The sequence below is a fragment of the Ammodytes marinus genome, assembly GCF_949987685.1.
Source record: "Ammodytes marinus genome assembly, chromosome: 14".
Taxonomy (NCBI): domain Eukaryota; kingdom Metazoa; phylum Chordata; class Actinopteri; order Uranoscopiformes; family Ammodytidae; genus Ammodytes; species Ammodytes marinus.
This window is the reverse complement of record NC_137218.1, coordinates 3878771-3901831: the sequence shown is the minus strand read 5'-3', so window position 1 is coordinate 3901831 and position 23061 is coordinate 3878771. Positions and strand designations below refer to the sequence as shown.

The 23061-nt window shown below is 38.8% G+C and overlaps 2 protein-coding genes across 2 annotated transcripts in view; both read right to left on the bottom strand.

Annotated features, from left to right (window-relative positions):
• Nucleotides 1–15635, bottom strand: part of LOC307260770 (adapter molecule crk-like) — a 197798-nt gene extending 182163 nt beyond the window's left edge. Inside the window, exons 1-3 of the mRNA XM_080041079.1 lie at nucleotides 15135–15635; nucleotides 11632–12233; nucleotides 1761–7260 (exon numbers count right to left, since the gene is read on the bottom strand). Coding sequence (XP_079897205.1) covers nucleotides 7126–7260; nucleotides 11632–12233; nucleotides 15135–15354 — 957 coding nt within the window. The 5' untranslated portion in view covers nucleotides 15355–15635 and the 3' untranslated portion in view covers nucleotides 1761–7125. The remainder of the gene's footprint in view (nucleotides 1–1760; nucleotides 7261–11631; nucleotides 12234–15134) is intronic.
• A 3208-nt stretch (nucleotides 15636–18843) lies between these two features.
• Nucleotides 18844–23061, bottom strand: part of LOC307260607 (uncharacterized protein) — a gene marked incomplete at its 5' end in the record, with an annotated part of 24623 nt that continues 20405 nt past the window's right edge. Inside the window, 5 exons of the mRNA XM_080040880.1 lie at nucleotides 18844–19244; nucleotides 20403–20554; nucleotides 21337–21451; nucleotides 21861–21986; nucleotides 22627–22687. Of these exons, the coding sequence (XP_079897006.1) occupies nucleotides 19118–19244; nucleotides 20403–20554; nucleotides 21337–21451; nucleotides 21861–21986; nucleotides 22627–22687 (581 nt within the window). The 3' untranslated portion in view covers nucleotides 18844–19117. The remainder of the gene's footprint in view (nucleotides 19245–20402; nucleotides 20555–21336; nucleotides 21452–21860; nucleotides 21987–22626; nucleotides 22688–23061) is intronic.

Here is a 23061-nt window from a genome sequence, read left to right as displayed (position 1 = left end):
TAGCCTAGGCTACTATATTCACACACATCTCCTAAATCACTATCCAAAATCACAAGAAAGTAAACTATTAAAACAGTATGGAGGACAAACGAGGGATGATTCCACCACCAAACTCAATTCAGATACACACACACACACACACACAGACAGACAGACAGACAGACAGACAGACAGACACACACACACACACACACACACACACACACACACACACACACAGTATTTAGAAGTCCTGAAATTAACCCCTCCAATATTTTTCTGTAAGTTAAAATGTAGTTTATCTTTCGACTTCCTAAACACTTCACCTCAACTATTGAGTTATTTTTATTCAGTTGTAACTTCTTCATTCAACATACAATACAATGAATACACATTAGTTTAGAAATGCTACATCAACAAGCACAATTATGGTGACATCCAACCTCTGAACAACTTGTCTTTTATATGATAAATTAGTTTATAATTGTACATGCCTGAATAATAATTTAGTATTTCTTACCAATATACTTATCTTCTTACCAAAAACATATTTTACTCGTAATGTGGTATTTGATAATGTGCACACTATTTAATTTAATACCACTCATGACTGTGTGTGTGAATTAATAGAACCTGGATCCCTCTAAAGTTGAACAGTTTAAAACGTTGCTGAAGACTCGCTTTTGTTGCACTGGCCTTTAACACAAGTTGAGACTTTGACACTCCTCCCTTTTTTTTTTCATGTATCTTATATGTTGTTTTGTATTGTATCTTGTGCAGCACTTTGGTCAACTGATGTTGTTTTTAAATGTGCTATAGAAATAAGTTTGACTTTGACTCAACCTTTACCATTTTCAAATAAAAATTTATACAAATGCAGATTTCAATTATCGGTTGTAATATAAATCAGTTTTTTGAGTTCGTTACAAAACATTTTAAGTATTGGAATATTGACTTTTGAAAGTTAAATATTAGCACAATGAAAAGTAAACTCCCACTAAGCATTAACACTGTATTTTAAAGTAGATGGAATAACTTTTAACACACCATATTGTAGACAGTAATGTGAAGCTCAAGCTTACAATTTGGTATATTTTTATTGACTAGGTATATTAACACATTACATGCTACAGGAAATAAAAAGAATGGTACATTTTAACTTCAAAATAATATATTTTCATGATACTTTGACACAATGTACAATCTTTATTAAAAAAAAAAAAAAAAAAAAAAAATGCCTGTTCTGAGTGACTGGTCCTCTTCGAAGTCGGGGGTGAAATGGCAAAAAAAAGCAAGAATTATATATAATCATTGCAAAAAAAATTAAAAAAGAACAATTAAACATTATTTGGCATGATGAGACTTGCATTTGTTCTTGTGCTGTCCAGATAAGGTGCATGTTGTAGGAGCATCAGTGGTATTTTTTTATTTATCTATTCATTGGTCTGTAATTAAACTCAGCTGCAATTTTAACAATGTCACAAAATTAAATGAGAAATCCTGTACGTTCTCTCAGAGGCAACTACTAGTTACTTACTTTATTAGTCAATGGTTGGTTACATTGAAATTTGTCTTTTCGCATCTCCCCCTCTCAAGTTACCACACTCCAGAGGGGGTCAGAGCGCAGGGTCAGCCATAGTACAGCGCCCCTGGAGTAATTTTGGGGTTAAGTGTCTAGCTCAATGACACAATGGTAGAGATGGTGGGCACCTTAATACCAGCCTCTGCTAGTTTTACTACTAAACACCCTCCTGTCCGGTGCCGGGGATCGAACCAGAGACCTCATGGTTACTGGTCGGCCATGCTATCACCCCAATTATGGTGGGAGTTCAGTGCCATGAGTGTGTGGATGCAATACCCCGTTTAACACTTTGCATATAGACATTACAAAAAAGAAAATAAAGAAAAAAAGAAAATAGGTTTCAAAAGACTTTTATAAAATAAAATGCACAATGGTCAGAATGGAAACGAGGCAGGAGCAACAACCAACATTGAAACATCATCATTTACACTTTGACGTCCCATTTTTCATTTAATATTTTTTGTAATTTTCGAATGACAAATTCTACACCAGATTTAACACTTTTTATAAAGGCATTCCGCTTACCCCAAAAATCAGCAACACACACACACACACACCACATTTGCAGCGACATAATTCACAAAAATTGGACTGTCATTTAGTGTTAATTGGTCACCTTTTAAACCCATGTAAGTTCTTACACAGGCACACACACATCAGCATACGAATGTGCTTAATAAAAAATATATATTTTTGCCGAGTTCAAATATTTCACCTTAAAGAATCGTAGTATATGGGGTCTTTTATTAAAATTAATACATTTATTAATATACACAGGGCTATATGTGACCCACAACAAACGGGGCTCAAAATTCATATTTAACATATCACTGTAATAAAAATATGGCATTAATGTAGCGTACAAAAAATAATTTCATTAAAATTTGAGTCTCAATAACAAGAAATGGAGGGAACATTTTTTTCCACAATTTATAAAAACACACTGTAAACTCAAGATACATTTCAAGACATCGGGGGTCCAATCATTTATTTTTTTTGCATTGATTAAAAAACAAACTTTGCATTCTGTACAAATACAGACGCAGCCTCGACTAATTTCAAATGCCCACACACCATTGACAGACAGGAGAAAGGCAACAAAGAAGTTTAACCAAATATAATGTGTATTGGAAAATTTCTCTAAATACTTGGGACAATCCATTTTGCTTTGAATGGGACAATTTAAAATGAAACAAATCAACCCTGCGTTCCAATCCCCATATTTCCCTACTATTTAGTATGCCAGAAAAAGATTTAGGATGTCCCAATACATGCATGTCAATTGTAGTATGCTGAAAATACATAAATGCCCCACTGACTCCAATAGCATTTTGGAGTATTCGTCTTTATTCTTGACATTTATCGACATAATGAAAAAAAAAACTTCCATATCTGATTTTTTTCTCTCTCCTGTGGCCCTAAAACTCTTCTGTACTTTAGTATGTAGTGTAGTAAAAAGAAAAAGTATGTGATTTTGAAAGCAGGGCAAATATGAATGCATGTGCCCTTGATTGCATCTATAATACATTTAATTTTAACCTTTATTTATACGATACAGACACAATAGCTTTTTAAACCACAAAATGTTATTCACACTTGGGTGAAATTGGTTTACAATTATAACCTAAAAATGTCTAATCTGTTTATTAGATTCTGATTCAAAATTATCGTTTTAAGAATATGCGCCAAGTGTTTTTAACCTTCTCGGCATACTGTCTGTATTCTAACATTATAAATAGTGTGAGTAAACCTTCTCAGACAACAGCCTTAAAGACCTACTTCACCGGTGGAAATATGAAGGTGTATTGAACTCTGAGATCCTATGTAGTATAAATGTGCAAACATTTTTAGAAATCGGTTCATCCTAGCCTGAGAAAAGGCAGAAAGAGTGTTTTATGTTTTCACTGTCTAACCCTACATTTTACTAGTGTGACATCACGCCAGTTCCGTATGGGTGAAGTATTCCTTTAACTATTTTAGTATGGGAATTGACATGAATGATTGTGGTGCATTATAGGTAGGTATTGTTTTAAATCTAACCCCATGGCATGGTTATACCCAAAGTTGCATAAAATAAATGCATGTTAACTATTTTGCTGCGTGTTTGTCCATGAAAACAACACTGACTAAGTGACTGAGTAAGGTTTGTATTCTAGGCCAGAGTAAGTTCCTACTAACACTCCTCATATTTTCCTACAGTAGACATTTGAGAGAGAGAGCGAGAGAGAGAGAGCGCGAGAGAGAGAGAGAGAGAGAGAGAACCCCTCCCTGTTGAATCACTGCTCCCTCTCTCATGCTCCTAACGTAGTTTAAACTTTTTTAATTATTGTTGTGTGTTTTAATTTAAATTTAAATTCTTGCTTTTACGTGTCTTTATGATGTTTTGGATAAAATGTATTTTACGTATGTTTTGTCTTAAAAAAACAGTTACATCAGCCTCATTGCTGTTTACGGTATTTAAAAACTATTTGCAACCCACGTAATTAGTGTTCACTTAGTTACCCATAGTAACAGTGAGGTAATGTTAAAAAAGACATCCCAAAGTTGGTGATTTCTCTGCCTGCTTTAGGGAGAAGGTCTTAAGGCGCATTATTAAACTGAATGTTAAAGCTGGGGTATGTGATTTCTGATTGGTCAAAGTTAACATGAGCGGTACACTTTGACCAATCAGAGCGAGGCTCCGATTCTCCGTTCTTATTGGCAGTTAAGACTGTCCATGAACTTTGGCACGACTTTGTTGGTGTAGAGCGTGTAAGGGAGGGACCAAAGAGAACAAGTGGAGCGGTTGAGGTATTTGGATTCGAATCTCTATCCCAACTGCTATTTTCTCCCCAAATCATATACCCCAGCTTTAAGCTACAGTCGAACATTCCTACAGTAATACAGACAATTTTTCTGGTTTATTTTCATATCATCATACTGCTTGGTGTGGCTGTATGTGTCATAATACCACAATGAGAAACAGTAAGCCTAGAGCGAATGACGGCATGTTAAATGGCACAGGGAATTACATGAAGTGACTCGCCCTGCGTTCCAAATCGCATACTTTTCTTTATTACTATAGTACGTATTGTAATACAGTTGACCACATTAAAAGTATGTAGTTTGCATGTAGTAGTAGGCACACAATTGGGACGTACTTTTACTTATGTATTACATCATAACGTCGGGCCTTGAACTAGCCTCTTGCTTACATATCTGTCACATTGCAGTTGTGCAGTGGATTGTGGGTCAGAACTCAGAATAGCCAAAAAAGCAACCCGGTGCCACACAAAAAAAGATAGCAGGGTATCCAGGTATTTTTCAGCACGCTGCATTTAACCACATGTATTGGGGACATCCTAAATCTTTTTCTACCATACTAAATAGCAAGGGAAGTATGGGGATTGGAACGCAGCGTTAAGGTCTGTTTTACCAGCTATTACATACAGTACAAAATGCAATGGCATCAGTGTTTTGGGGGTGGATTTATTTTATTTTTATCTAATAAGCATCTCTGACCATCTTAAAAACCCCAGCTGACAGACTAAAATAAAATGCCTTTCATCTTGTTAAGAAGCCTCAGGGGGGGACTGTGCTGGCTGCTTTGAATGACAGGGCGCTTATTTTGTTCGTTGGCTGCTGCCGTTTGAAGACGTTCATTTTGGCTCTGAATAATCCCTGCGTTCCAATCCCCATACTTCCCTACCGTTTAGTATGCCAGAACAAGATTTAGGACGTCCCAAATACATGCAGGTCAATTGTAGTATGCTGAAAATACATAAATGCTAACTCCACTAACTCCAATAGCATTTTGGAGTATTTGTCTTTATTATTCTTGACATTTCTCGACATAACTAAAAAAAAAAATCTTCCTTTTCTGTTTGTTTTTTCTCTCTCCCGTGGCCCTAAAAAACTCTTCTGTACTTTAGTATGTAGTGTAGTAAAAAGAAGAAGTATGTGATTTGGAACGCAGGGAATAATTTCAAAGAGGAACGTAAAAAGGAATAATAGTTGTACACAGACTCTGGTCACAAAAAAATAAAAAATAAAAATCATGTAAAAAGAAATCTCAAATATAAAAAAGGAAGGAAAAGGTTGTTTACAGTATTAGTTTAGCATGTAAGGTGTGTGTGTATATATAGTCAATTCTTTCATAATATTTTCCACTTTTAGTACAAAAAAAAAGAAAGAGGACTTGGGTTTGTAGTGTGTGATGTAATAGGTTGTTGGTGATGACGTCATCCGGAAAAAAGTCTTTTGATGGTTTGGCTCCGAGGTTCACAGTCCAACACCAATGAATCAGGAGCATTTAGTCTCCTGTGTGCAATCCATCTCTGTTCCCTTGTGTGTGTGAATGAAAAGCAGTGTGTGTGTGTGTGTGTGTGTGTGTGTGAGTGTGTGTGTGTGTGTGTGTGTGTGTGAGAGAGTGTGAGTGTGTGTGAGTGTGTGTGTGTGTGTGTGTGTGTGTGTGTGTAGGCTTCAATACTGGGCTGGAGGTGTGTAAACTATGGTTTGACTGATATCGGTTTACAGCAGGCACCTAATGATACTGACAAAATACTTTTTTGCCAAGATTAGAACGTTATGCGATTGTTTGGCAGATCCAGAGTGGCACTGGGCACATCCAATAGTTTTAAACTTCAACAGTCACCCGCCTTCAAGTGAGTTAATGTTTGTAAATTGAGCGATTCCAGACCTTCTGTACAAAATAAATGAAGTATGAAGGTCTGGTAGGACCAGGCTTAGGGATGGAACTGGTTCTAAATTTAGCACCGGTTCCGATGCCCGTCCCTAGCCAGGCTTGGTTGGAAGTACAATCCTAATTGAACAAGTGACCGCACCAGAGTTTGCTTGAACCAAACAGTTCAGGTGTGACAGCATCCTCACATCTACACGTGGTGGGAGGATGGCCTAGAGGAAAAGGTGGCCGACCAGTAACCATGAGGTCGCCGGTTCGATCCCCGGCACCGGACAGGAGGGTGTTAGTTGTAAAACTAGTAGTGGCTGCTATTACATCTACTGTGCTCCACCATCTCTACCATTGTGTCCTTGAGCAAGACACTTTACACCAAAACTGCTCCAGGGGCGCTGTACTATGGCTGACCCTGCGCTCTGACCCCCTCTGGAGTGTGGGAACTTGAGAGGGGAGATGAGAAAAGACACATTTCAATGTAACGAACCATTGACTAATAAAGTAACTTAACTTAACGTGGTCTGATGAAAAGTAAACAAAACCGCTCTGGAGTTATTGCTAATTGTCAAGTAAAACTGGTTTGTTCCTTTTTAAAATGTAACACTCAAACATTAGAATAAATCCAGCTGAACCGATATCAGTCTGACCACGGTGTAAACTCTATAGCATGACGTCATAGGTTACGATCCGCCAACACAGTCACAGTCTTGCGTTAGCCCGACTTAGCTTAGCTCAAAAGGTCCATTCACCGTGTGCTTGTAGTAGAAATCTTTTTCTTTCAAAATGGCGGCCAGAGGAGGGTTATGGGGAGGGTGTGCTGGAGACTGTTGAGGTGACAGACAGCGCATGTGTGTGTGTGTGTGTGTGCATGCGTGTGTGTGTGTGTTTCTCAGCTCTCATCGTCCTGATGTTGATTCTCCAACAGTCGAACGTGTGTGAAGGGGAAATGGCCTCGCTTGCCCTTACACTCACCCTCCCACTGGCCGTTAACGTTGATCTTGGTCACTTTTACCATGTCGCCAACCTGTCAAATTAAATGAGAGAAAGATAGATTCATTATGTATAGAAATCCAGGTATATACACAATTAATAGGAATACATCACCCATACGGAACAGGCGTTCTGTCATAATAAAATCGCTATTATAATATAGTGAATGAGGTTTTTCTTCCCTCAGTCTTTCCTCAGTCTTCCCTTGGCCCAGCTGTCCTGTTAATCTTAACCCTACATTTTCCCATGTGTGATGTCACACTAGTAAAATGTAGGGTTAGACAGTGAGACCATTAAACACTCTTTCTGCCTTTTCTCAAGGCTAGGATGAACCGATTTCTAAAATGTTTGCACATTTATACTACATAGGATCTCAGAGTTCAATAAACCTTCATATTTCCACCGGTGAAGTAGGTCTTTAAAAACATGTCTTTGGTTTAAAAAAAATCACTTTTTGTACAAAGTCAGTGAATATCTCCTCACGATCCGCTACCTGTACTGTTGTGTGCTGAAATAAATCCAGTGTTAATACACAGCCTAGACTCTGTAAACTGGGCTGCATGTTGCTAGTAGCTACGGTGGCCCCATTTGTTTACATTCCAGCCTTTAACTGGCAGCTCGAGGCAATTGCATTAGTTCGAAATAATCTATCGATAAACGTTCGATATCGACCATCAAAGCTGCTGAAAGAACAGTATTGACCCATCTTCATAACAGGAAAGCCCCACACACACACACACACACACACACACACACACACACACACACACACACACACACACACACACACACACACACACACACACACACACACACACACACACACACACACACACACACACACACACACACACACACACACACACACACACACACACACACACACACACACACACACACACACACACACACACACACACACACACATCCCAGTTTGACAAATACACAGGAAGGAACCATGTCAATATATATTCTTTTGTTTTGCCCTTATCAAAACAATCTTTGAATCATCCATTGACCTCCAATGTGAAGACAGAAGCAGTGGTAGCCACGGTTTTCTTTGAATGGTAAATGGACTCCACTTATATAGCTCTCTTCCCTGGTTTTTCACTGACTCAAAGCGCTTTACATTGTTTTGTACACATTCAGCCAATCACACACACATTCATACACCGATAGCAGCAGCAGCTACCACGCAGGGTGCAAGCTAACTATCCGGAGCAATTTGGGGTTCAATGTCTTGCCCAAGGACATTTCGACATGTGGCGGGGAGACGGGGGATCGAACCACCGACCCTGTAACCCAGTGGACGACCCCCCTACCCACTTCGCCACAGCCGCCACCATCATATTTACAGATTTTTTTCTGTCGCTATATTTCATTGATTGACAGCTATATAGGACCTGCCAGTGCCACGCTCAGTTCGGTTGACCGAGACAATGACACAAAAGAAGTAGGGCTGAAAGAGTAATCAATATCAAATCAATATCACAATTGAAACTAAGTTCTATACTATTATCGAATCTGTGCGGGTGTGGGATTTAGGATGTCTATGATGCAGCTTCAAACACACTGACACAGGAGCACACACACACACACACACACACGTTGTTTAAAATAAAAATGCCATTGGATCTGTCTGTGTTTCTTCTTGATTGGTGCACAGAGAACACGCCCCAACTACTGAGAGTTGAGGAAGACAGTCAATAGCTGGCCGTGTTGAATTGCAATTTATATTTCATTTAAATGTTTTATTTCTATTCATATTTTTAAACTCGCTTTTCCAATTCTCATTCTATACTTGATGTATTTTAATCTTGATGTATTTCATGCCCCTCACTGTGAAGCACTTCTTTGAATGGCCTTGTGTCTGAATTGTGCTATAGAAATAAACTTGCCTTGTCTTTATATTAGTACCAAATCAGAATTGTCCAAAAAGGTACAAAAACTTTCAAAATAATTACATTAGTTTTGAGCTGTTAATTGATTTCTTTGCGGTTCTGCTTGGCTCCTCGATCGCATTAAAACCAGAACGTTCTGTGTTCTACTTCCATCATTCTTGCCCTGCACTATTTTTTTTTAAACTATTTTTATATTGATTTTTATTTTTTTATATTTTTATTTTTTTACTATGGAAGGGGTAGGATTAAATAAGTGTATACTTCTTCCTGCTCCTTTTCGGGCATGTCACATCAATAGAGATAATTTTTTTTCTCTTTTTTCTTTTCTTTTTGTGAAGTCTTTTAAACATAAATTTTGTTTATTGTATTTTTATGCTTTTCATTTAGTTTTGTTTTTGATGTCTGAAAAAAAATAAAAAATAAAATAAATAAATAAATATTTTGTGTTTGTGTGTATACTGGGATGCTGCTACAAGTTCGTAGTACACTGTGTACAATGACAATACAGGATCCTGATTCTGTGCGTTTTACTAGGAAAGAGAAAACACTGTTTATTTATCTGACCCAAGAAAACCAACTGAAGACAACGTGCCCTGTGTGTGTGTGTGTGTGTGTGTGTGTGTGTGTGTGTGTGTGTGTGTGTGTGTGTGTGTGTGTGTGTGTGTGTGTGTGTGTGTGTGTGTCTTGGCTCCATTGGTAATGAATGTACAACACAACGCTCACATTACTCCAAGGAGCTACGATGTTTAAGTAAAGAGAGAAGACACTGTTAAGGGTCTGTGTGTGTGTGTGTCTGTGTGTGTGTGTGTGTGTGTGTAAGTGTGTGTGTGTGTGTGTGTGTGTGTGTGTGTGTGTGTGTGTGTGTGTGTGTGTGTGTGTGTGTGTGTGTGTGTGTGTGTGTGTCTTTCTCTACTGTGTGTGTCTTCATGTGTGCGGTCAGCTCGCGTTTGTAAAGATACTTTGTGTGTACGCTCAAATGCATGAGTAAGCCATTAACAATCAGGACAATATACAACATACAGCGTCAATAAGAGAAAGCATAGCTAAAAGAGGTTTAAGAGCTACTTCACCGGTGGAAATATGAAGGTGTATTGAACTCTGAGATCCTATGTAGTATAAATGTGCAAACATTTTAGAAATCGGTTCATCCTAGCCTGAGAAAAGGCAGAAAGAGTGTTTTATGGTCTCACTGTCTAACCCTACATTTTCCCATGTGTGACATCAGGCATGGTAACATGTAGGGTTAGGATTAACAGGACAGCTGGGCCAAGGGAAGACTGAGGGAAAAAAAACCTCATTCATTATATTATAATAGTGATTTCATAATGATAGAACGCCGGTTCCGTATGGGTGAAGTATTCCTCTAACAGTGAATTGAAAGACAGATGAATGGTACAGGTGTGATATATTGACAAAAAATGATACATCGATATTTCCTCCAGTGTTTCATACACAGCCTAGGCTCTGTAAACGTGCATGTTGCTATCGACGGTGGTCCCCCTTTATTTTCATGCAGTTTGCTTCATACTAGTTTACAGAGCCTAGGCTGTGTATTAACACCAGATTTTTTTGTCAGCGCACACACAGTACAGACAGGTAGCGGATTGTGAGGAGATATTCACTGATTTTGACAACAAGCGTTCTCCAGAATCGCTCTACCTTCAAGATATTATCGTAGAATATACACACACACACCCCGGGCCCTCACCACACCCATACCACACCTGACTCTATTCCAAACCTCATTTTGAATTGGTTTTGTATCTTGTTTTCCTGTTTTTCTTTTCTTTATGTATATGCTATGTGATGTAAAGCGTATTTGAGTGACCTCCAAAATAAGCGCTATATAAATCCTATCAATTATTATAACTAGTGCAGTGCCCGTAGGAAGCAGGTCTGCTGTGTGTGTGTCCGGCTCGTCACTCATTTAAAGCTTTGGTCGCAGCAGCCAATCAAACCAGAGGGAGGCGGGGTTTAGCCGGAGACTACTTCATGCCCGTCGTTACTGTGGCCTTCAGTGTGCGCATGTATTCGCCGCCAGCATGATATAAACATGATAACTTCTACATATTTGGTCCAAAACTTCATAATCAATCAAGGATGCACACCTTCCTGCCGTGCGCAAGCAATATCCGGAAGCTCAGGCTGATATGACTAACAGTGAGAGAGATATGCGAGTCACAGACAGACAGACAGACAGACAGACAGACAGACAGACAGACAGACAGACAGACAGACAGACAGACAGACAGACAGACAGACAGACAGACAGACAGACAGACAGACAGACACACACACACACACACAGACAGACAGACAGACAGACAGACGTTTCTTGCTTTATAGATAGATAGATAGATAGATAGATAGATAGATAGATAGATAGATAGATAGATAGATAGATAGATAGATAGATAGATAGATAGATAGATAGATAGATAGATAGATAGATAGATAGATAGATAGATAGATAGATAGATAGATAGATAGATTATTATTATTACCTCCAGAGCGAGTGCCGTCTTGTCGTATGCGTTGGGAACCCTCTTCTGAATGGCTCGGGCGAACACGGGTCCGTTCTGTAGATTGGGCAGCTGTGCGTTAACCACTGGCTGAGCGTACTGCCCCGGGTCCCCCAAAGGGCTAATCTGAGGGGCTGTCGATCCATCTGGACTACCACCTACCCCCCCAACCCCCTGTCCTGTGCCCACTGACGGTGCACCAAGGCCGGACACGTTAGTGGGCGATGCGGGCCTGTATTTCTCCACATAGGGCACAGGGATCATGCCCGCTCGGCCCTCTTGATTAGCCGCGTTCCACCATTGGTCTTCGGGCTTCTCCAACACGCGTAAGATGTCCCCTCTGCGGAAGGGAAGGTCCTCGTCATCGTTGCCGGGGAAATCGAACAGCGCACGCACAAATTCTGCCTCGTCCGACGGAGGCTGGGGGGCGCCGACTGAGCTCACGAAGCCCGAGTTCTTGGCTCTGCTCGTGGGTTCGATGAGCGTGGTGGTGTCCAGGTAGTGGATCTTATAGAACTCCAGAAGGGACGGTAAAGCATCGAACTCCTGGTCCCCGATACGAAACCGAGGAGGGGGGGCCAAACCTGCCAGGGAGAAAGGGGAGGGGGTGGTGTGGTTGTTATTATTTAAAATGGTAAATGTTACGTAAATAAACAAAACAAATTAATACTGATGTCAAGATTGAACAAGCGCCACAATTATTAACATTCAGCTGCACTTTGTAATTGTATAACCATATAGTAGAAGATACAGTATTTAGGAAATTCAAGTGAGGAAACCATTCATTATTTAAACAAATTGTTAGTGATTTAATTATTTTAGTGAATAAGATACACTGATAAGAATGAATTAACTTTGTTAATATGGACTGAGAAACTGTGGTGAAAAAATGCAAAATAATAGAATTGTTTATTAAAGGTTTAGGTTTAAAAAGTTTTTTTTTTTTTTTTTTACTCTTTTCAAATCCTCTGTCAGGCTGTTATAGCAGTTTAGAGCATATGTTTTTTAAACTTTATTTATACAGGTAAATCCCATGTGTGTGTGTTTGTGTGTAAACTGGCATGTAAACAAAGTGGCCAACCCACCGTCGCAAGCGACATTTTTTTTTAACCTTTACTTACACAGGTAAATCCCATTGAGACCGGAGACTCTTTTTCAAGGGAGACCTGCTACCATTCACATATACATTTCATACACCGATAGCAGGCTAACTATCGACATTCACACGAGGCAAGGTGGGTGAAGTGTCTTGCCCAAGGACACAACAACCATGACACAAGTGGCAGGGCGGGGATCGAACCTCCAACCCTTGGATCATTGGCGGCATAACAGTCATAGAAGCACAGACATGAAAATGAGTCAATTCTGAGGAAACGTAGAAGGGACAAAGACCTGGTTGGGGCTGTGTGTGAGTGTGTGTGTAAAACAGGGCAGGATCACACACATTCCTGAAACGCCAATCTTAGCCAGTCATCCCCCAATAGTGACAGCCCAGCTCCATTCAAACCCTACAGCAGCAAACTAGCCTCTCGAGCTACTAAAGGACTAAACACACTCACTGCCTCAACCCTTAGCCAGCCAATATACTTAAGTTAGCCCAAGAATGGTCATGGAATAAATGAAATCAGATTGATTTTTGGTGATGCTAGGACAGTAGGACCTACCAAACTCAAATAAAAAAGTAGCCATTTTTACTTTCCTTTGCTAATTTGAGCAACATAAGCGCTACTTGTGATTTATTTTAAACCTGCAGTGTGTAGAATTTTGGGTTTTATTTCCTAGCAGACGTGGTAGAAAATAATTATAATCCATAAGTACGTTTAATTTAGTGCATAATAGCTGATTTTTTTTTTTAGAATTATTATTTTTTCCCTTAGAAAGGGTCTCATATATGTCCATATTTCTCCATACCTTGGACCAAGGCATTGGCGCTGCCATGATGGAAGCGTCATGGTTGGAATGTCATCAGGTGCATTGTTTAGAATTTAGAATTGTTCTTGTCCTTGAAGGCCACTGTAGCTTCTGTTATTATTCTAAAGGGTTGGGGTTACCCAGGGAGCGTTGCATTCTAGAACTTTCTAGAACTTTCTTGATGATGTCATATTACACACTGCACCTTTAAAATGACCAGGTTTATCTAAAACATGAAAGAAATTGTGCGGCGATGTTTCTGCTGATTATTAGAATATGTGTTGACAAACAGTAAAAATATATGAATATATGTGATAATAAATGTAATTTCATTTTCATTTAACTTTTATTTATCCTCGAGAGACCAATTGAGGGGTAACCCTCATTTTCAATGGTGTCGAGTTATAATAGTAATATTTGTGGATATACAAGGAACAAGTTAAATCCGACAATTTGTAAAGGGAGTCTGGCTTGGCTAAAGCAGTTATATCAATGATTCTAACATTACAACTATTTGTTTGTAACGTTGGTAACAGAGTAGGAGACATTAATCGTCAAGGTGACAAACAGCTTAATGTTGATATGACTGTTTGTTGATGATGCTTCCAACCAAACTCAATTCAAAAGTTGGCCATTTTTAACTTTACGTTACTAATTTGTTGAACATTGTTACTTATGATTTCCTAAACACTACCATGTTTATCGGAAACATGAGTGTGCATTGCGGTATAATAAACTGGCCGATTTTGAGAGTATGCGTTGAGAAAACAGAAAACGGATGAATATCTGTGATGATACAGGTATATTTGTAGATTAGCAAGGAACTAGACGAATCGGACAGTTCATAAAGGGAGTCTGGCGTGGCTTGGCTAAATCGGTGCATTACACGTTTCGAACATTCCAAAAACGTGTTTGTAACGTTGGCAACATGGTCCGTGAAATTATATAGGTGCCGATTGTGAGAGTACGTTTTGATATTAGGGGAAACATAAACATATCTGTGATACTAGAAGTGTTTTTGTTTCCATAAAGGGAGTTTGGAGTGGCTAAATCAGTGCATTCCATGATTATACCATTATAAATACGTGTTCAAAACCTTGCTAACAGGGTCGCTGAAGTAAATCACCAAAGTAGCAGCAACCAGATTAATTTTACCTGTCTGAGCATGTTGATGATGCTACCCACCAAACTCAATTAAAAAAAGTAGTCATTTTTACTTTAAGCTGCTCGGTTAAGCAACATTAGCTTTCCTCTGATTTTCATAAAATGACTAGGTTTATCTAAAACATGAGCGAATATTGTGATAATACGTAGACGCCGATTATGAGAGAACATGTGGAAATCGCATTAAATGTATAAATATATTTGACAATAGAGCCATATTCCAAGTTTAGCTAAGAATATATAAAATCAGAAACTTCATAACGGGAGTCTGGCGTGGTGTGGCTAAAAAAAAAATCAGTGCAAGCCCTGATTGATTCGAATGTGGAACCTCACGATTAACGTGTTTGTAACGTTGGCAACAAGGGGTCGTTGAAGCAAAATCACCAAGGCGACACACAGTTTAACATTACCTGAGCCAGATTGCCGGTTGTTGCTGATGCTGTTGATGATATAATGGGAAACTTTTGAGTTTTCTGAAACGGACAGCACGTAGTCTCCGGGGCTGGTGATCGAGTCCCGCACTAGGAAAACGCCGTGTCTCTGCCCCTGTAGTAGGGAGACGGCTTCCTGGCGACTCAACCTCTCCCAGTACCAGCTAGCGCGGTCTTCGGCGTCAAAATGACCCGCCATGGCTGTAAAAAAAATCCAAACTCTCGAGGCTTGAGAGGCCTCTCCCTATCCGCAACTCATGCAAAAAACTTTGGGTGACTAACCGCTCTCTCTGCTTCTAGGGAGGGAAAGAAAAGAAAAAAAACTACAACGCAATTTTTCAGCAACTTCTACGACTAATTACAGGGCGTGTTCGTCTGTTGCAACACCTTAAAAAACACAACACGTAGCAGTTTGAGGCTTTAAAAGACAAACAAATAAAGTAAAAAAGTAATGTGCAACAAGAAACTCCCGGGCTGAAATGGCGGATCTGGGGGAAAATTTGACCTCATCTACCGGAAGGGATGCCTGGTCAATGGGAAACGCTGCGTTCACGTCCCTTAGAAAAAAAAACCTGTACATACGACTTCTAAAAATCTTCTGTTTCTTTTTAAATTACAACCCTTTATGATGACTCAACATTTTGTTTACTGAGCATGCCTTTTAATCACCTAGTCTACTAACAGAAACTATTTAAATATCAAGGAATAACTTAGAATTATGTTATAGCGCAAAGCAACCAATATAGTTGCTCAGAGTTTATTTTCCATATACGTTGAGGCCGTGAACGCACCAGAATTAAACTTTTCTGCAGATTTGAGAAATAATCTTTTTTTTTTTTAAATCTTTTTGTGACCATTACGTCTTACATTTTTCTTATAATTGATTGATTGATTTATATTTATTTCGTCTATGGATGTCTTCCAACAAAACTCATTTCAACATTCTCACATGTACAATCCATAAAACCAATAATAATATGAAGAGCAAGTCAATCTGATCAGGAATCAACTAGGTAATGTTAAAAAGTAAAGTTTAATTATTGGTTTGAACATAATATTTCACGTGAAAGTGATGAGTTAAAAATGATCTTTCTCCAAATGTCTTAAATTTCTCCCTAGGGATGTCTTAATGCATCTACTTAGTAAAGATAAATAAATAATTTAAAAAAATTGTAGTATAGGTCAAATGGTCCTCGTGCACTACACGTGTTTTCCAGTGGATGGCAATGTCTACTACATTTAATGAATACTTTTCTGAAAACAGTTTGCAGTGAAACACTCTCCCTGCATTCCAAATCACATACTTTTTCTTTTTACAACACTACATACTAAAGTACAGAATAATTTTAGGGCCACAGGAGAGAGAGAAAAAAAATCAGATAAGGAAGATTTTTTTTCATTATGTCGAGAAATGTCAAGAATAAGGACGAATACTGCAAAATGCTATTGGAGTTATTGGGGCATTTATCTATTTTCAGCATATACTACAATTGACATGCATGTATTGGGACATCCTAAATCTTTTTTGGCATACTAAATAGTAGGGAAGTATGGGAATTGGAACGCAGGGACACTTTTTAGATTATTTTTTATTTGCTTGATTTCCCATCACGACAAATAAAAGCTAGATGCTAAATTCATCATGACAAAACCTTTTTATCGTGTGTTCTCAAACGTGTCATGGTGGATCCCTTGAATTAAAATGAAATTTTTTTAAGAATCGGAGCCTCGCTCTGATTGGTCAAAGTGTACCGCTCATGTTCACTTTGACTAATCAGAAATCATATACCCCAGCTTTAAATAAAACTTTGTAAGTATATTCAGGAAAGTGTACACAGGTGCGTATAGTTGGATATGTCAATCCTTTTATTGACTACAAAAGAGCATACTGTTCCAAAGGTTATTGCTCTTTCGTATAAACACAAAATAGGCTCTTTCCAATACAAACATTTGCACGAGCACGGTCGAAAACTGTGTGGCCTTCCCCATTACACACCTGAATCTAATCCCAGGTTGCCAGGTATTTATCCTATCCACCCTCCGCAGACATCAAGGCCACACCTCTCAATCATTAATTAAATAAACAAAACAAAACAAACATAAACAGCAATTTGGCTCCAACAAAAAGTACTTAACGTTTAAAATAAATTCACTCTAAAAAATGAAAGATATTTAAAAAAAAAAAAAATGTATTTCACCTTTATTAGACAACTCAACTCAGGCACTCTCTTTGCTCTGTAACACTTCTCATGTTCCCAAACTCTGAATACAAACTATCACTCTTCCTTTCTTTGTTATGGATTTCGAAAACTACACAGAAACCAACCTACCTTTGTGTAAGTACAGCAAATGTATATCTACACAAGAAATCTGCATCTTAAAGACCTACTTCACCGGTGGAAATATGAAGGTGTATTGATATTGAACTCTGAGATCCTATAGTAGTCTAAGAGTGCAAACATTTTTGAAAGAAAGAGTGTTTTATGGTCTCACTGTCTAACCCTACATTTTACTAGTGTGACATCATCACACTAGTAAAAATGTAGGGTTAGGATTAACAGGACAGCTGGGCCAAGGGAAGACTGAGGGAAGAAAAACCTCATTCATTATGTTATGATAGCGATTTTATAATAGATAGATAGATAGAACGCCGGTTCCGTATGGGTGAAGTATTCCTTTAAGAATCAGTCCATTCTAAGTCATTGAAACTGGTGAACACACACATGCAGTATAAAACATACAGTATTTACTATTTATGACTTTTCTTAACACTCAAGAGATTGTTCTATGTGATTCATTCAGACAATATCACAATTCCAATTTTCTTCCTTGTGGACTACCTCACAGTGCTAGTAGGGACTTTAAGCAGCGGTGTTTTAGCGACGGCTACGGCGTCGGGGAAAGATTCCAACGGCTTCCACTATCGCCTAGCAACTCTTAGAACGGCTACTTGCTGCAGTTGGTGTAGCGCTCACAACGTCAAAACCCCGTTCTGCCGTTGTAAAAAGACGGACTACGGCTCTGACTCGCTCTGACTACAGCGATAGGAGGTGATGACATAAGTTCTCGAATGCTAAAAATTCTACTCGACCGCCGTAGCCGTCCTCTCAACCGTCGTTGCTTAAAGTCCCAATGACAAACTGTGGTTGCGTTCCAAATCGCATACTCTTTCTTTTATTCTATTCTACATTCAACAGCCGATCATAAAAAGTACGAAGTTAAATTAGGATGCAGTAGGCAATGCATACAACTGGGACATACTTTTACTTATTTATTTCATCATACCATCGCGCCTTCAACTTGCCTCTTGCTTTTATATATCTGTCTCACTCTCATCGCTGTTTGTTTTCACTAGGAGGCTCCGTCGATGTGACGTCACTTCCGCTGTGCACTGGATTGTGGGTCAGAATCGCCCAAAATTAGTATGCTGATTTCCACACTAAAAATCACGACCGGATGTATAGGGAGGGGAGGGCATCCGGGAGTATTTTTCAAGCACACTCAATCTGACCACAAGAATTTGGACATCCTAAATCTTTTTTCTACCATACTAAATAGCAAGGGAAGTATGGTGTTTGGATACAGACCCTGCGTTCCGAATCGCATACTATTTCTTTTTTCCATTCTACTTACTACATCTGACCATAAAATAATCTAGTTTGGATGCAGTATAGCTGTATATGCAGTATAGCAGTATATACTATTAGGACATACTTTTACTTATTTATTTCATCATAACATTGCGCCTTGATCTTGCCTCTTGCTTTTATATCCGTCGCATACCCGTTTGTTTTCATATGGAGGCTCTGTCCATGTGACGTCACTTCCCGTGGCACACTGGATTGTGGGTCAGAATCGCCCCAAATAGGATGCTGTTTTCAATACTAAAAATCGGGACATCCTAAATCTTTTTTTTCAACCACTAAATTGTGGATAGTATGGGGATTGGAACGCAGGGAGAGTTACTCAAAGGGCTTGAGGTGGCTGTAGAGAGACTGGACGTATGTGAACACACACATGGGGTCCGGTTTGTCTCCCATATCCAACATGTCCTGAACCTCAATCAGACGAAGACAGTCAGCCTGCACCCTGAAACATACAAAGCATAAAGTAGTGAGAAAAGATGGATAGATGGATGGATGGATGGATGGATGGATGGATGGATGGATGGATGGATGGATGGATGGATGGATGGATGGATGGATGGATGGATGGATGGATGGATGGATGGATAGATAGATAGATAGATAGATAGATAGATAGATAGATAGATAGATAGATAGATAGATAGATAGATAGATAGATAGATAGATAGATAGATAGATAGATAGATAGATAGATAGATAGATAGATAGATAGATAGATAGATAGATAGACAGACAGACAGACAGACAGACAGACAGACAGACAGACAGACAGACAGACAGACAGACAGACAGACAGACAGACAGACAGACAGACAGACAGACAGACAGACCGATTAGATAGATAGAGATAACTTTTATTTAGACAATCAGTCATTCATTTCTTTCAACACCTGTCGTGGAATGAGAAATCTTACGCCACTCGTATCTGTGTGTGAAGTATTAGCTTATCTTAGTTTAGCATAATTAGCACAGTTTCCTGGCTCTGCCCTGAAGGTAACTAAATCCACCTATAGCTTCACTCCTTAAGCTCACAAATTAACACGGTGTATCAAGTTTGCTTAATCAGTACATGTCACCGTTTCACAGGGGTTAGCTGGTTTATTTCTGGGTTTATGATAGGTCAGATGCTATCACGCAGGCAGGCACCTAGCAAAGGCTCAGGGAAGTTACTGTTATGATCCAAGTAATATCAACAGGAAAAATAACTTAATAAAAAAAAAGTATTGAATTTGCACACATACACACGGACACACGGACACAGACACACAGAGACAGACGAATACACACACAAAGACAGACAGACACACAGACACACGTACACGGACACACAGACAGACGAATACACACACACAAACAGACAGACAGACAAACAGACAGACACACAGACACACGTACACGCGCACATACGCACACACACAAACACACACGTACACGCGCACACACACACAGGTACACGCACAGACAGACGGATACACACACACACAAACAGACAGACAGACACAGACAAACAGACAGACAAACAGACACACACACACACACACACACACACACACACACACACACGCACACACACACACACACACACACACACACAGCTTACTCTGCGGTAGTGAAGGCCAGTTGCAGGTTGTGTTTGCGGTTGGTAGGGTTCAGTTCATGATACTCAAACTCCAGAGGGAAGAAAGAGTGAACCAGGGCACAGAAGGCCATGCCATCACTCCAACTGGAAGAGAAGTTCTGTAGGTCTATTTTCTAGAGAAAGAGAGGGAGGGAGAGAGAGAGGGAGAGGGAGAGAGGGAGGGAGGGATGGAGAAAGAAAGAGTGAGAGAGAAAGAGAGAGAGAGGGAGAGGGAGAGGGAGAGGGAGGGAAGGAGGGAGGGAGAGAGAGAGAGAGAGAGTGAAGAAAATAATAAGTTGACACAACTTTTATCATGGGAAGATTAAGTATGTATAACTATGTATGTATAACTCAAAAAAAGCTTTCTTTAGTTTAATTTGCCTCAAAACTCAAAGATTTAGTAAAAACAGTTGCCTTGAAATTCTGAATTTTCCTTTTTACAGTGTAGTGAAATATGTGAAGATGCATACAGTACAGAATACAGTATAAATGACTAAAGAGCATTTTAAACACAAGGAGAGTTATGATCAGATATCTCAGTGTATTAACCTCTTTTAAATCACTTCTTAAAACACATTTCTATAGACTTGCTTTTACGTGATTCTGCCTTTTTATTCTTTTTATTCTCTTCCTCAATGTCTTTTTATCCTAGCACCTTTTAATCTCGTTTGGTTTGTTGTGTGTATATATGAGTATGTGTATTCATCTTGTTGTATATGTGTTTTTTTATTAATATGTATTTATTTGATTGTACTTGCTCGTATGTATTTTGTGAAAGCACTTTGTAAACCATTGTTTTTAAAAGGTGCTATATAAATAAAGATATTATTATTATTATTATTATTATTATTATTATTATTATTATTATTATTATTATTATTATTATTATTATTATTATTATTATTATTATTATTACCTGATAGCCGATGGTTTTGGAGCGGCACCATTCCAACAGGACGGCCTTTATACCGCTCGCACTGGACGGGCCAAAACTCTGAGAGCGCTTCAGTTTGGGCTTGGAATCCTTCGGCCTATAAATCAAGAGAAAAATCAATTCAACTCAGTCCCTCAATGACAAAACGCTGTGGATATGTGGGCTTGAAGATGCAGAATACCGTAGCTGTCGGGCAGAAACCTTATATGTCCCAAATGGTATATATTTTTTTTTAAATATTATTTTTGGAACATTTGCTTCGCTTTTATTTATTTTTTGTATAATTCTTTTTATTTTGGTTAAATTTTTTTTTTCTTAACAATAATCAAACAAACAAACAACACCAGACATTACATACAAACTAAAAAGAGAGAGAAAAAAAAGAAAAAGAAAAAGGACAGGTGTGTATGTTGTTCATTATTTTTATAATCATAGTTTATTATGTTTTGCTTTTATTAGACAACGTACAACAGCAATTTAAAAAAGTTTTTGAAATCCAGACTTACTTTATGGGATCTGAGTTCATCCTCTCGAACATGGCTCGTTTGGCCTGAGCACCGGTGGAGCGTGTGAGCGAGTTGGACTTCATCAAATCCTGCTTGAAGTCGACTGCGAGCCCCTTGTTTGCTTTCCTATGGAGGGGACAGTGGATTCAATTGAAAATGTTTTTATTTCGAACAAGTAAAAAGAAAAAGAAAAAAAAAACAATAATAAACAATAAATGAAATGATGAAGCAAGTCGACACAGTTACAGTAAAGTAATATGTTCACACAATGAAAACCAGAAATGAAAATAAACTGTCAAACACTTTGCTTTACTCGTCCGAAAAGGAGTGAGGGGAGGACAAACGTATTTAATCTCACCCCTAAGTGATTTAACCATAATGAGTTTATCAGAATAGTGGGCGGTGGATATTAATTTTTAATTTTTTTTTAACCTTTATTTATACAGGTAAATCCCATTGAGACCGGAGACTTTTTTCTTCAAGTGTTCCCATTCCCACGTTACCATCACACGCACATTCATACACCGATAGCAGCAGGCTAACTATCGGGAGACATTTAGGGTTCAGTGTCTTGCTCAGGGACACTTGGACATGTGGCCAGCGGGGGAGACAGGGGATCGAACCACCGACCCTGCAACCCAGTGGACGACCACCCTATACACACTTCGCCGGAGCAGCCCCAAAATACACACATACATGCATACATACACAACATAACATTTTCAATAGTCAACAGTAGGTTGAATAGATGTAAAAAAAGACTTACTTGTCAACATTAGGGGAGAAACCTCCAGATTTTATGATTGATTTGGAGGGAAGTAATTTTTCTGTAGGAGGAGAAATTTTACCAAGAAAAAATAAAGTTTATTTTGTTCACACTTTCATATTTGAAAAAGTTGAATTTCAAACCCTGCGTTCCGAATCTCATACTCGTTCTTTTTTCTCTTCTACATACTACATCTGACAATGAAAATAATCTAGTTAGGATGCAGTAGGCATACTATTGGGACATACTTTTACTCTTTTATTTCATCATAACATTGCACCTTGATCTTGCCTCTTGCTTTTATATCCGTCGCATCCCCGTTTGTTTTCATACGGAGGCTCCGTCGATGTGACGTCACTTCACGTGCGCACCGGATTGTGGGTCAGAATCGCCCAAATAGCATACTGTTTTCAACACTAACAATCTTGGCCTGAT